The sequence below is a fragment of the Arachis ipaensis genome, chromosome B04 (genome assembly GCF_000816755.2).
Source record: "Arachis ipaensis cultivar K30076 chromosome B04, Araip1.1, whole genome shotgun sequence".
Classification (NCBI taxonomy): domain Eukaryota; kingdom Viridiplantae; phylum Streptophyta; class Magnoliopsida; order Fabales; family Fabaceae; genus Arachis; species Arachis ipaensis.
The window spans coordinates 9,348,017-9,363,577 of NC_029788.2; the positions used below are offsets into that span (position 1 = coordinate 9,348,017).

Below are 15,561 nucleotides of genomic sequence, written 5' to 3' on the forward strand. Positions count from 1 at the left end.
TTTTTAATTTAATTTTTTAATAATTTAAAGGTTTATAAATTGTTTTTATATACGGTCAGAATAAAAGATTTACATAAACAACCAGTCATATATTGTCACATCAACAAAAAAAAATTCAAAAGTAATACTTAAAAGGTTATCTAAAGTCTAAATATACAAATCTAATTGAATAATCATAGAAAGTATTTTACACTGCTAGTATATGAAAACTAAACTCTTTCTTCTATCCCTTAAAATATCACAAATTTTCCATCTAACCCTTCTATTTATCCTATATTCCATGCCAACTAATCCAAGGACTAAACAGAAACAACAATACTTTTTGAGGGACTAATCCGAATCTGCATTGCAAAAATAAATGTTCCATAAACAACATATTTGTAATAGATTTGAGCTCATTTTCCAAATAATGCCATTATTCTTTTTTGGCGTGCAAGATCCAAATCTGTTTGCAATGGAATCCGAAAAGATTTGTGGCATGAAAGGGTAAAGAACATCCAATTTAGCAGGGCCTCAAACACACATGACACATCTAATGTTGGCTTGTAACCACACTCAATCGGTCTACCACTTCAAAATACATTCATTTGCAAGCCAACTTTTAAAATTAATTGCAGCTAATCAGAACGGGGTAGAAATTTCAGCACAAGAGAATCTCTTCAATTTCTGATCTTTCTACCAACTTTCTTCAATTTCTGAACTTTCTATCAACTTTTAAAATTAATTGATTCATTGCCAATTCCAAGATCCATAAGAGATGATGTGTCGTTGTCCAGCAGCACAGGTAATGGAGAGCCCTGCAAATTCAAAGACATGGCACTACATTAATACAAACTATATTCTAGTTTTCCAGCATATCAGTTTGAAAAGCTTTGCGACGATCAAGGGAAAATGAAATGATTTTTCAAGATTAAGTCGCCGGTAACTGAATCAGGCAATCGTGATTTGAACACACGTGCTATTTTTTTTTTAATGAAAACAAACCTCTTCTTGAAGAAATAACTATAGCTTCAATGACTTAAGCTTAAAAAAGCTCTCTCAGAAATTTCAGCTTACCAACCTGAGAAAAACAAATTAATTAGAAAAACTGTGTTAGGTCTAAACAGGGTGAACATTACATTAATAAAAGAATAGATTTTTAACCGTAGTTGTTGCTGGCAGCTTCTTCGTCAACAGTTGCTTCTCACCCATGGATGCTCCAACACACTTCAAAGTGATAGCTGCATATCCCTATATCCAAGTTAATAAAATATCACAAGTTTAGGATTTTTCAATTTATTTATTTATTTCAAAAAAGGATCAAATGCACAATAACTCAATCAGACTACATCCATGTGATGGTAAATTTTTTGTTTATAAATAAATTTCAGCCTCAAGGGTCAGTCTTGGGGTTATGGTAAATTATGAATTCATAATCTGACTACATCCATGTTATGTAAAGAAAGCAGTTCGAGAGGAATATACACCAAAAAAAAATGTGTTTACAAGAAGCAAGAGACACAATAACTCAATCAGACATGAAAGACTTGCTCAAAAAATACTCAGTACATAGTTTTTAGAGAAATCTTGCAGTGTGATCAAAATGGTTCAATTTCTAATGTTTATTCAACTGCTCTCCATAGTTTACAAATGGGTACTCATGAAAGGATATCTAAGCGTACAGCCGTTAAGATATTTAACAAGAATAATGAACCAAAAACAAAATGTACCAGTATTCTGCTTATATTGTTTACGATAAGATGTAGCTCTTCAATAGCTGTCAATGATTGTCTAAGCCATTCAACCTGCCCAGTTAAACATGAAACATTTAGTGGCTCCTAACAAACATGATGGGAATTTAAGCAGCAAATATAAGCTGGGGAAAGATATAGAAAGGAACCTGCCAATCTACACCAGTATCATTTAAAACTAGAATACGGATGCTTTCCAGTGGTGGAAGTTCTGATTTATATGGTGACATTAAATTGTTAGATAAGTTGAGATCCTGCAAAGCAGGTAACTGTTCACAAATTTTGCCAACATCCTGCAAAAACATAAATAGAAAAGATACTGAATAATAATTGTTGTCAATCAATATATTTCGCTATACAAAATAAGCAGAAAGAAATTTATATATGATTACTTACATTGTTCATACATAAATTTGTCTCCCCTAATATACAACCACCTGTGGATTTAACAGACCTCAAAGAAGCTTTCATCAAAATCAATCACAATCACTTCCATTTTCACTTTCAATTTTGCTCTCAACTTCATTATTTTCTTCCAAGTTGAATGTGATTTTCATCTCTTGGCTAACTAACTCAGCTAGGTCCTTTCTATTGCAAACTTTGTAACCATCTATAATAGCCTTGAACAAAGACTTGCATGGCTCGATCTCTCCGCCTCTTAGTTGGGTAAATATCCGTTTCACGCCTTCAACCATGCCGGCTTTTCCATAACAACCTACCATATTAATCTGAGTCACAATGTCCGGCTCCAAATGCTTATCCTGCATTTTCATGTATGTGTTCAAGGCCTTGTTGATTTCTCCAGCCGAACCATATGCATAGATTGCCACATTATATGCATATGAGTCAAGATCAACCTCGGATTCTATGAATGTCTGAACGGATTTAAGCGCCAAATTGTGCATACCAACTAAAGAATACAAAGCAGTGATCGCAGCTTGTCGCGCATAAGGCTTCCCCTCCTTCAGAGATGACTCCAACTGCACAACTGCTTCAATTGGAAACCCTCCCTTCTTTAATACAGTGAACAACACTTTAAAAGTTCCATCATTTGGCAAAAGCTTCTTAGATATCATCTCATGTATTAGTTCACCACACTCATAAAGCTGTCCATGAGTGGCATAACAAACCAGTACCTTATTATATGAAACACAATCCCTCAGTAAACCTAAAAGCCTCATCTCCTCCGCAATCTCAATGGCCTCGTCGATCCTTCCCACATCTTTATAAAGATACATCATTGTCACGTATGAAATCCCGTCTGCCCAGCCCTTTTCTCTCAAATTCTCGAAAGCCATCTTGGCTTCGGATACCAATCCGAGATCTGCAAAGAGACTGATCATACTATTGCACGCAACTAAATCAAGACCACCTTCCAAGCTCTGCATCCGTTCATAAATCGCTTTTACTCCTTCCAAGTTCCCAACCTTACAATAAGACTTTAGCAAGGATGTCAAGACAACTAAATTGGCAGATAATCCGGATTCTTCCATAATGTTGAAATACCTAAGTGCATCCTCAAGACTACCGTATTCTGCAAATCCGTTTATTAAAGATCCATACACAACCTCATTTGGTTTTACTCCCGCTCGTAGCATTTCCTGGTACACACTGACAGCATCAGAAAGCTGACTGAGACGAGCATAGGATGCAATAACAGCAGAAAAAGTCTGACAATGCGGCTTAAATGCCATCCCTTGCATTTCAACCATGAGATCTCTTGCCTGATCGACTAAATCAGCACCGGATAACATCTGAATGAGAGAATTATAAGTGCAACCATCAGGCCAAGTTCCATGATTCTTCATTCCCCTGAAGAGAGAAACAGCTTTGTCGTAAAGTTTTCCTTTGCCATACGCTTTGATCAAGACATTGTATTCTATGACATCCCTTCTCTGTCCTGGCACACCTCTTTCCCAATAAAACACATTCTCGGCTTCAAGCCAATGTCCCTTTTCAGCAAAAGCATCCATAATTGCAGCACATATACTTGATGATGGTACACTGTTCATTAGAAATTTCTGAAGCATATCATTTGCTTTGTCAAGGGCTCCTTCATTAACATACATCTCGATGATACCAGGAAGAGAGTGCTCATTGACAGAAACAGAAGATTTCTCCATTTCATCAATCAGAGTTTCCACAGCTTGAACCATATTCTTTGAGCATAACGCACCAAGAAGAGCAGAAGGGGAGTTTGTGGGTAAAGATAGAGTCTTTGAATGACAATGAATGCGAGGAAAGTGCGATTTTGTGATGGGGGTTGGCAAATGGCCCCAGTGGTGAGGTTTTGTGATAACGTTGGCAACAAAGTTTGAAGAAGATGAAGAAGGAGGACTTACAAAAAATATGTCTGAACATGACATGTTATGCTTTCTTTGAAGTAATAACGAACCCCAGAAAGAGGAAGAAGGAGAAGGAGGAGGTAGTTGGCGCCTTGGTGAGGGTCTAAGGTGGGAAAACGGCGACAGAAGCAAGATTTTTCAGTGGGGAAATTCGCCTGCGGTGAACTTTATAGTAGAGAACGGTTAGATAATTTGATGTATTGAACTTTATACTTCGCAGAAATCACAGCAAATCACAGAAATCATACATAATCACAGCAAATTACAAAAAGCACAGAAGTCACAGCAATGCTATAATAATTAAAATCCCAGAAATCCCAAATTTAAAATCACAGAAATCACAGCAAATCATACATAATCACAGCTGAGCAAATTACATAAATCACAGAAATCGCAACAATGTTATAATAATTAAAATCACAGAAATCACAGAGAGGGAGTTACCAGAAGGAAGATGCTGACGACGGCGATGAAGAACGACGAAGACGGCGACGCTCTCTTGAACGACGACGACGGCGACGCTCTCTACGCGAAGACTTTCTCCTAGTCTAGGTGAGGCGCGCGACGTGACGTTCTCCTCGTCTGCGGTGACCTTGAGAGTGAGAGGGGAAAGCAGTGAGAAGGGGGAGGGCCGCGATGAGGGGGGAGGAGAGTGGTGGATGGCGGTGAAAGGAGAAGTGGACTGGAGAGAAGAGATGGACTGAGAGGGACAGAGGGGGAATCAGAATTCAGACATATATATGTCAAGGGTATTTTAGACATTTTTTATAACGGTATTAAACGGGTTCCACAGGAATCTCTATCCCGCTCCGCCAATAAACGGGCCCGGGTTCCTTTCCCCGCCCCCCACGAGAAAAATTGCCATACCTAGTTTTTTGTGTTTTTTGCTTTTTCTTCCTTCCTTACCAATCATTTGTGTTTCATGACTTTGTTATTCATTATAGAAGTAAGAAGTTACAATAAATTTCTCACCAGGTATATAATAATTCATTTCATTAATACAATTAGTTGATCCAAATTATAAATTTGAATTTAAAATAAATTAAAATTTGTTTTTTTTGATAAAAATAGAATGCTATTTTATTTTTAAAAGTTTTTCAGACACATTTTTGTGTATGGTGGTTGATTCCTCTGTAGTAGTTGATTCCTTTTACTTAGCTACATGGACATTATACTTATTATGAGTCATGATCCGTTACCACTAAAATTGGCCTAACCAGCAAAGCTCGGAATCGAATAACCGCTAAAAGAGATAATCCTACGAAAATCTCTCCAACCAAACCATCAGAACCCCAAAAATCGGAGCATTAACAAAAGACTTCGTAAAACTAGCAACAAAGATACGAATAAGCACTTCAGAGTGACTCAATATATACTAGTGACCTACTAGGTCACAGGTACGCAATTCATTCTATTCTCTATTCTGAATATCTCTATTCTAAAACAAGGATGACAATGAAGAACACATGTCAGAGGCAAAGCACACCATACACACTTCCCTAAAAACCGTAACCAAAAGAACTAATCCCTTCACAAAGGAGGTCATGAACTTTCAGATGCCCAAAAACTTCACCCTTCCAATGACCTTGAAACCCTATGTAGGAATAGGAGACCCAAACATCCACGTCACCAAATTTTACACCATGATGTTCATGAACAAGGAGTCTGACCCAATCCTATGTCGTACTTTCCCAACTTTCTTGGACGGAGCCGCCCTAATTTGGTTCTCCAACCTCCCTGAAGGCTCCATTTCTAACTTTGATGAATTAGCCGACCAATTCGTCAACCACTTCGCTGCATCCAAGATATACGTGCACAATTCTGACTACCTGGGTACTATTAAGCAAGGGCCGAATGAAAGCGTAAAGGAGTACATGACCAGATTCGCTGAAGCAACCAACGAAATACCCAACCTGAACCCAGAAGTCCACCTCCACGCCCTAAAAAGCGGCCTCCGCCCTAGAAAATTCCAAGAAACCATAGTCATAGCAAAACCAAAAACCCTAGTTGAATTCTGAGAAAAAGCAACAACCCAAATCAAGATAGAAGAATTCCGAGCACTGTGAAAGGCAGAGAAGCCCACCTCGCACAGAGAAGACGAGAGGCGAAGCAAGTATTCAAACAGCAAGACAGACCAAAGGTCGTTTAGACTCACACCCAAATTCGATAGCTACACTCCCCTCAATACCAAAAGAGAAGACATCATCAAAGACATCCTACATTTAAAACTCATCAAACCTCCAAACAGGGCTGGCACATACCAGGACCAACGATATGTAGAAAAATCCAAATACTACGCTTTCCATCAGAAGTACGAACATACCACAGATGATTGTGTAATAGCAAAAGATCTCCTAGAAAAGCTGGCCTGCCAAGGCCTACTGGACAAATATATCGAAAGCCGAGGAAGAAAGCGAAACACAGAAGACCTCGGCCAACATCCCAAAACAACTGACAATCCCCGAGATAAAGGGAGAAAGGTAGACGATGATATTAATCCACCTCACAGAATAATAAATTGCATTTCTGGTGGTTTTGCAAGAGGAGGATGTACAAACTCGGCCAGAAAGAGATCCTACCAAGCTATGATGACCATGACGGCATCAACCTCATCTCAACCTATCAACCCAGACAAGCCGTGGATATCATTTCTCCCCAACGACTATAAGGCAACCGACCGCAATCTCAACGACCCCGTTGTTATCTCTGCGCAGGTTGGAGAGACATTGGTCAAGAAAATCCTAATGGATCCGAGGAGTAGCATAGACGTACTATTCTATTCAACGTTTCAGAAGATGAAGCTAAGTGAAAAAGCCCTACAACCATCATCCGAAGAACTGGTAGGTTTCCCAGGTGAGCGAATTTCTATCCGAGGATATATCTGGTTACAGACCACACTCGAAAACTATCCTGACTGCAAAACTATTGATATACAATACCTAGTGGTTGATTGCAAAAGTCCTTACAACATAATTCTAGACATACCCTCTTTGAATGCATTCAATGCTATTATTTTCACTGTGCATTTGTGTGTCAAGTTCTTCTCGTAGGATAACAAAGTCGTAACAATCCATGGGGACCAAAAAGAAGCTAGGCAGTGTTATAACGCCAGCTTGAAAAACGAATACTCAGGACGACCCGAGCAACAGTATGTCCAAATAGTATACAACTCAGAACAGTTACCCCCGTTGGCTGACTTAGACCCTCGGACCAATCACCAAGAATGACCGATGCCAACAGACGACCTCGCAAAGGTCCAACTAACAGCCGAGGAGGAAAAATATACATACCTCAGCAACGCACTGAAAAACAAGGAACAAGAACAACTGACCGAGCTATTGAGGCGAAACGTTGATCTATTCGCGTGGACCCCAGCTGACATGCCAGGAATAGATCCCAACGTAATTTGTCACAAATTGGCAATCAATCCATCTATCAGACCTATAGCCCAGAAGAAAAGACACCTCGGAACAGATAAAAAGACAGCTTCCTTAGAAGAAACCGAAAAGCTCCTCAACGCCGGGTTCATAAGATACTCCACCTGGTTAGCCAATGTGGTAATGGTAAGAAAAAACAACAGTAAGTGGAGGATGTGTATGGACTACACAGACCGTAATAAGGCATGTCCAAAGGACGCATACCCCCTCCCATGCATTGATAAACTTGTTGACAGTTCCTTCGGTTTCCAATGTTTAAGTTTTATGGATGCTTATTCTGGTTACAACCAAATATTAATGTATTCGGCTGACCAAGATAAAATTGCTTTTATCACTGACAATGATAATTTTTGTTATAAAGTCATGACTTTCGGACTCAAAAATGCAGGTGCAACATATCAGAGGCTGATGGACAAAATTTTTTCAAATCAAATTGGCCGAAACGTAGAAGTCTATATTGATGACATGGTGGTAAAGACACTACATGCTGCAAATCACATAGATGATTTGAAAGAGATCTTCCAACAACTCCGCACATACAACATGAAACTCAATCCTAAAAAATGCGCTTTTGGAGTGCAAGGAGGGAAATTCCTCGGCTTCATGCTCACCTGCCGATGTATTGAAGCCAACTCCGAAAAATGTCAAGCAATCCTAAACATGAGAATCCCTAAGACGGTTAAGGAGGTCCAACAACTAACTAGTCGGCTAGCAGCACTGTCCAGATTTCTACCTCGTATAGCACATCGATCTCATCACTTTTTCAGGACAATAAGAAAACAAGTAAGATTTGAATGGACCAAGGAGTGCGAAGAAGCATTCACTGAGCTCAAGACAATACTATCAGAACCGCCCATACTACAAACACCAGAGCCTGGTAAACCATTATATCTATACTTATCTGTTACTAACCATGCCATCAGTTCTGCCTTGGTAACAAAAACAGGAAAACAACAACACCCAGTATACTTTGTCAACAAATCCCTCCAACACGCCGAGGTCAGATATCCAAAACTAGAAAAGCTTGCCCTGGCCTTAGTAACAACGGCCAGGTGCTTGCGACACTACTTCCAGAGTCATACCATCATCATCAGAACAGAACAACCCCTTCGGCAAATCCTGATAAAGCCTGAGCTGGCTGGAAGACTGATTAAATGGTCGATCGAGCTATCTGAGTACAATATCCAGTACCAAAGCCGAGGAGCAATAAAATCTCAAATGCTGGCCAATTTCATCGCAGAACTCACCTTAGAAGAAATTAATCCCATAGAGAGCACATGGACACTATACGTTAATGGAGCCTCAAACAACAAAGGCTCAGGAGCAGGGATCCTACTTGAAGATGAACACGACACAGCTTTAGAACAGTCCTTGCAATTCACCTTCCATGCAAGCAATAATCAAGTAGAATATGAAACATTCATAGCAGGACTGAAGCTGGCCCACACGATAGGCATAACACAACTGCACGTCAAATGTGACTCCTTACTTGTGGTACAGCAGGTAATAGGTAACTTCCAGGTAAAAGACCCACTGTTGGAAAAGTATAATGCTATTGTTAATAACCTTGTCCAGGGTTTCCAAAAGTTTAAAATTTTTCATATACCTCGAGAACAAAATGATAGAGCAGATATCCTTTCAAAATTAGCAACAACTAGAAGTCAAATTAAAACACCTATATTATCTCAACTAACACTCAATGAACCTAGTGTTTTGCTAACCAATTTTGAGTATCTCACAGGAAGAAGACTGGCGACGACCTTTGATACACTACCTAGTACCTACAAACAGGTCATATACCTGATAGCGTCCAAAACAAAAGAAAATTCAAGAGAAGAGCCAGTTTTTACACACTACTCGACACCAAATTATACAAGCGAGGCTTTACAAGACCTCTTCTAAAATGCCTGAAAACGGCAAAAGCTAAAGTGGCAATGAATGAAGTTCACGAAGGCATCTGTGGAATGCACATAGGAGGACGAATTTTAGCTTCCAAGATTCTCCGAGCAGGTTATTACTGGCCAACATTGCAACAAGACTGCATGTATAAGGTTAAACATTGTGACCACTGCCAATGTCATGCACCAGTCATTCACAATCCAGCCGAGCAGTTACACTCGTCCGAGGTAAGTTGGCCATTCAATAAGTGGGGGCTAGACATCCTCGGACCTTTCCCACCTACACCAGGCCAGGTTAAATTTTTAATTGTTGCTATTGACTATTTTACAAAATGGATAGAAGCAAAACCATTGGCAAAAATAACTTCTGAAAAAATGATTTCTTTTGTATGGAAAAACATACTCTGCCGATTTGGTATTCCTCAATCCATTATAACTGATAATGGTAGACAATTCATAGATAAAAAATTCACAACATTCTTACAAAACTTCAACATAGTTCAACAATTCTCATCTGTAGAACATCCACAAACTAATGGCTTAGCTAAGGCTGCCAATAAGATTATTCTACAGGGATTCAGGAAGAAAGTCGAAGATTTCAAAGGAGAATGGGCCGAGCTCATTCCAGAAGTACTATAGAGTTATAACACAACAGAACAATCATCAACAAAAGAAACTCCTTTTGGGCTGGTATATGGATGTGATGCCATGCTACCAATTGAAATCTCACTACGATCACCCAAGACCGAGAACATCAACGAAGGCGACAACATTCAAAACAGAAGAACCGAGCTTGACCTCGTCGAAGAGGACCGAAACAAATCAACTCTGCAACAACTTGCCACAAAGCGAGCTATAGCTCGGAAATATAACAAAAAACTCAAACCAAGAGCATTCTTAGAGGGCGACCTTGTCCTCAGGAAAATAGAAGATGTACGAAAGCAACCAGGACACGGCAAGCTAAGTGCAAGCTGGGAAGGACCATTCCGCGTACACAAAGTCCTCGACAAAGGAGCTTAAAAAATACAAACACTTGATGGAACTATCCTATCAAACAATTGGAACATATCTTCTTTAAGAATGCATTTCAGTTAGTCTATAAGTCGGGCACGGTGATGCACTCTTTTTCCTACTACCAGGTTTTATCCCTAAGGAGGATTTTTGCTGGAGAGGTTTTAATGAGGCACACCACCCCGCACTTTTTCAATTATCATCCTACAATACAACAAACATAACCTACTTTCCGTAATAAATTATCTATCCTACTCGGCCGAGCACTACTAACAAATAATACTAACTCAAAGTATGAGTATTCAAAAAGACTCTTCACACGAGAAAATCACACAACCAAACATATAATTTAAATATGCAATCAAATTCTAACAATACCAAATCCTTTTGGCTAAGTACTACAAGACAACAATTACAAACAAAAACAACCACTTTTTTTGGCTATAAGCAAGAAGTTCCAAAACACATACGCAAGAACAAAAGTATACTATAGAAAGTAACTAAACATTTGGGTTCTCACCCTCCCCCTCAATACCATCTTCATCATCATCTACTAACTCCTCGCCAACAACAACCTTACATGGATCCATTGCAGATAAATCAGCAGCATGCACCAGAAGTTTTGCTTGCTCAACAGCCCTCTCAAAACCTGCAACGAACATCTCGAGGCCGTGGTCTTCTTTGCCAGTCTCGAGCTCTTTCTTCTCGGCCACCAGTACAGCCAGCCTAGTCTCCAATACAGCTCTTTCTTCATCAAGCTTCTTTCCGACATTTTCGGCAGCAGTCAGCTTCTCTTGCAAAGAGTCCACCAAGTCCAAGGCAATGCGAAGTTTATTCCCTTTATCCAAATTATCCTGCATCAGCTGATCTACAGTAGCTCTGTTAAACGAGTCCCTGGCATGTTTTAACTCCTAAGTTCGGCCGAGAGACATCACCGAGCTCCCATCACCTGAAACAACAAACAATCAAATCAAACCAACACAAACTAACATTGCAAAGGAAAGACGAGCAAAGATATTATACCTGAAGATACTGACAAATGCCAATATCACCAACCTCCTGAACCAGTTTGACATCGGCGGGACTTTGACAATATTTGTCAGCAACCATCGACAGAGGAAAGTGCTCGCTCCACAGAGAGGTGAGATCCTCATCTCCCTTATAACCATGCAGTACCCTTTGATTTTTCATAAACCTCTTCACCTGATCCAAGTCGACCTCCTTCCCACCAATTTTGTCATCAACCAAATCGATCACCTTTTCTTTCTTCCCATCTCCCCTTTTTCGGTTATAATTTACCTTCTTAGTAGGAGAGGGTTGATTAACCTCAGCTCCTTTCTCATCTTTCACATGACTACTAGACCCCTCTTTATCCACGTTCTTCGATCGAAAGAACGCCCTCAAACTACTCGATTTCACTTTCGGAGCTTCTCAACTGCAAAACATCAAATATAAGAGACACATCAAAAAACCATAAAACAAAGCAGACAAGACCAAACAAAGTCTTTACCTATATACTCTGAAACAACATCTTTATCAGACTCCTGCTCAAGAAGCTCCACAACAGACAACAAACCGGAAGAGAAAATGCTGTTAACCAAAAATTCCACCACCATTTCATTTCTATATTCCATCTTATCCATCCCCAATATCTGCCTAGGCCTAGGACACCAAAATAAAGAAAACTTCTCCAGCAAACAGTCATCCACATTCCAGGAAAACTCATCCTCAGTAACATTAACTTTCAGAAACATTAATTTAAACCCCTTATAAGACGACTTATACAAGCTAAATATAGCTCGACCAAGAGCACTGGCCAAGTTCAACCACCCACCCCTTTTCACACCCTTACACTGAAAAAGAGCAAAAAACACCTCCAGCGACGGTTCGAACTCGAGATATTCCATTAACACCTCAAACGCCCTAACAAAAGCCCACGAGTTCGGGTGCAATTGAGAGGGCGCGCATTTAAGCTACATCAACACTCCACATTCAAACTCAGTGAAGGGAAATCTAACACCTAGGTCTACAAAAACGCAACTATACATAAAGAAAAACTCAAACCCTTCACCACGATGACACATGCGACCATCAGCATTGCAAGACAAAAATTTCAGACTTATACCCCCACCTTCCCTAACCCACGAAGATGCTAAACCTAACTGAGATAAACTTTGATCATAATAAAAAACAGAAGCATACCCTTTCACTGACTCAGCTACCCATGCGAAAGGATCATTAGGGTCCCAAACCCAAACTTCCTCCACAATCTTGTCCTTCTCGTCAACTTCCTTTCTACCCCGACCTCTAACAGCCGTCCCCACCACAACCTTTTTCCCTTTCTCCATCCCAAAAACGAAATGAAAGCAATAAAGCAAGTAGAAACCAAGTAAGAGTAACTAACCTTTCTTACTCATCTTCAACAAAAACACAGGAGATGTAAAAGCACAAAAAAAATATTCAAAGAGTCTAGCCAAAACAACCCACTAGCCCACTACCCACACTTTCAGCAAGTTAAAACATCACAACATACCCTATCCGTCGATGAACAAAGGTACATTACGAATCAAAGGTAAAAAAATTCATCACCGGTTCAATACCCAACGAGCATTAAATGAACCTGTCTTTTCCAAAACATTCTCTCTCTTCAAAATAACCCTACATAAATTGCCGCGAAAAACCCAAGCGTTTCCCTACTTTTCAAAATTCGCAAAAACCAAGTTGAACTTGGGGGGCTTTAACTATCTCCGATTCGAGCTATACCTCTGAAGCTCAACCTATTATAGCTCAGTTCCTCAAAATAGGTATAGCTTGGGGGCTATGATCCGTTACCACCAAAACCGGCCTAACCTAGCAAAATTCGGAATTGAATAACTGCTAAAGGAGATAACCCTACAAAAATCTCTCCAACCAAACCATCAAAACCCAAAAAATCGGAGCATTAATAAAAGACTTCGTAAAACTAGTAACAAAGATACGAATAACCACTTCAGAGTGACTCAATATATACTAGCGACCTACTAGGTCACAGTACGCAATTCATTCTATTCTCTACTCTGAATATCTCACACACTTTACTTACTTGAGCGTTGGAGTCCCTTTGCATGTGTCCAACGTCGCCTCTCCTACAAGAAGACGACGTTCCACCCTCTTGTTCCAAAGAAAGCTAGTTTGAGCATTAGCAAGATGAACTATATTTCGAAATACTCATTCTCACGCAGGAACAAGTCATATGACAAATGTGTAATTACAAATACTTGAGGGGACTGCTGCTCGAAAGAACCCAAAACAAGCACCACAATCAAGTTCCCTCAATTTAAATAACAAACAGAGCACAATTCCAGAAATGAACCCTTGAGAAACACTATTCCCAGCAAGAGGAACCACAGCAAATAAAAAAGTTAATTTTTAGAGTGCACATAACATTTTGTATAAATAAAATATTTTCATAAAATAATATAATTTCTTTTTTCAACCACCCACCCCTTTTCACACCCTTACACTGAAAAAGAGCAAAAAACACCTCCAGCGACGGTTCGAACTCGAGATATTCCATTAACACCTCAAACGCCCTAACAAAAGCCCACGAGTTCGGGTGCAATTGAGAGGGCGCGCATTTAAGCTACATCAACACTCCACATTCAAACTCAGTGAAGGGAAATCTAACACCTAGGTCTACAAAAACGCAACTATACATAAAGAAAAACTCAAACCCTTCACCACGATGACACATGCGACCATCAGCATTGCAAGACAAAAATTTCAGACTTATACCCCCACCTTCCCTAACCCACGAAGATGCTAAACCTAACTGAGATAAACTTTGATCATAATAAAAAACAGAAGCATACCCTTTCACTGACTCAGCTACCCATGCGAAAGGATCATTAGGGTCCCAAACCCAAACTTCCTCCACAATCTTGTCCTTCTCGTCAACTTCCTTTCTACCCCGACCTCTAACAGCCGTCCCCACCACAACCTTTTTCCCTTTCTCCATCCCAAAAACGAAATGAAAGCAATAAAGCAAGTAGAAACCAAGTAAGAGTAACTAACCTTTCTTACTCATCTTCAACAAAAACACAGGAGATGTAAAAGCACAAAAAAAATATTCAAAGAGTCTAGCCAAAACAACCCACTAGCCCACTACCCACACTTTCAGCAAGTTAAAACATCACAACATACCCTATCCGTCGATGAACAAAGGTACATTACGAATCAAAGGTAAAAAAATTCATCACCGGTTCAATACCCAACGAGCATTAAATGAACCTGTCTTTTCCAAAACATTCTCTCTCTTCAAAATAACCCTACATAAATTGCCGCGAAAAACCCAAGCGTTTCCCTACTTTTCAAAATTCGCAAAAACCAAGTTGAACTTGGGGGGCTTTAACTATCTCCGATTCGAGCTATACCTCTGAAGCTCAACCTATTATAGCTCAGTTCCTCAAAATAGGTATAGCTTGGGGGCTATGATCCGTTACCACCAAAACCGGCCTAACCTAGCAAAATTCGGAATTGAATAACTGCTAAAGGAGATAACCCTACAAAAATCTCTCCAACCAAACCATCAAAACCCAAAAAATCGGAGCATTAATAAAAGACTTCGTAAAACTAGTAACAAAGATACGAATAACCACTTCAGAGTGACTCAATATATACTAGCGACCTACTAGGTCACAGTACGCAATTCATTCTATTCTCTACTCTGAATATCTCACACACTTTACTTACTTGAGCGTTGGAGTCCCTTTGCATGTGTCCAACGTCGCCTCTCCTACAAGAAGACGACGTTCCACCCTCTTGTTCCAAAGAAAGCTAGTTTGAGCATTAGCAAGATGAACTATATTTCGAAATACTCATTCTCACGCAGGAACAAGTCATATGACAAATGTGTAATTACAAATACTTGAGGGGACTGCTGCTCGAAAGAACCCAAAACAAGCACCACAATCAAGTTCCCTCAATTTAAACAGAGCACAGAGCACAATTCCAGAAATGAACCCTTGAGAAACACTATTCCCAGCAAGAGGAACCACAGCAAATAAAAAAGTTAATTTTCACATAACATATAACATTTTGTATAAATAAAATATTTTCATAAAATAATATAATTTCTTTTTGTTTAATGCTTGAAAATTTT

At 39.6% G+C, this 15,561-nt stretch overlaps 3 protein-coding genes across 3 annotated transcripts in view; 1 reads left to right on the plus strand and 2 right to left on the minus strand.

Annotated features, from left to right (window-relative positions):
- LOC107638808 (tubulin-folding cofactor E) overlaps positions 204–15,561 on the minus strand; it is a 22,477-nt gene continuing 7,119 nt past the window's right edge. The window contains exon 17 of the mRNA XM_021120702.1: positions 204–672. The gene's annotated coding sequence lies outside the window, so the exon portion shown is untranslated. The remainder of the gene's footprint in view (positions 673–15,561) is intronic.
- On the minus strand, positions 1,197–4,096 carry LOC107638809 (pentatricopeptide repeat-containing protein At1g73710). The gene is made up of 3 exons (XM_021122323.1): positions 2,127–4,096; positions 1,710–2,023; positions 1,197–1,230 (listed from the first exon to the last, which is right to left on the minus strand). Exon 1 carries the CDS (start codon positions 4,094–4,096, stop codon positions 2,207–2,209), a length of 1,890 nt encoding a protein of 629 aa, XP_020977982.1. The 3' UTR covers positions 1,197–1,230; positions 1,710–2,023; positions 2,127–2,206.
- LOC107635989 lies at positions 5,719–6,093 on the plus strand. The gene has a single exon (XM_016339533.1). The coding sequence runs from the start codon at positions 5,719–5,721 to the stop codon at positions 6,091–6,093; it is 375 nt and encodes a 124-aa protein (XP_016195019.1).

What these genes read in the sequence shown, in the direction of transcription:
- LOC107638809 (XM_021122323.1), bottom strand. Translation starts at nt 4,096, where the DNA reads ATGTCATGTTCAGACATATTTTTTGTAAGTCCTCCTTCTTCATCTTCT.
- LOC107635989 (XM_016339533.1), top strand. Translation starts at nt 5,719, where the DNA reads ATGATGTTCATGAACAAGGAGTCTGACCCAATCCTATGTCGTACTTTC.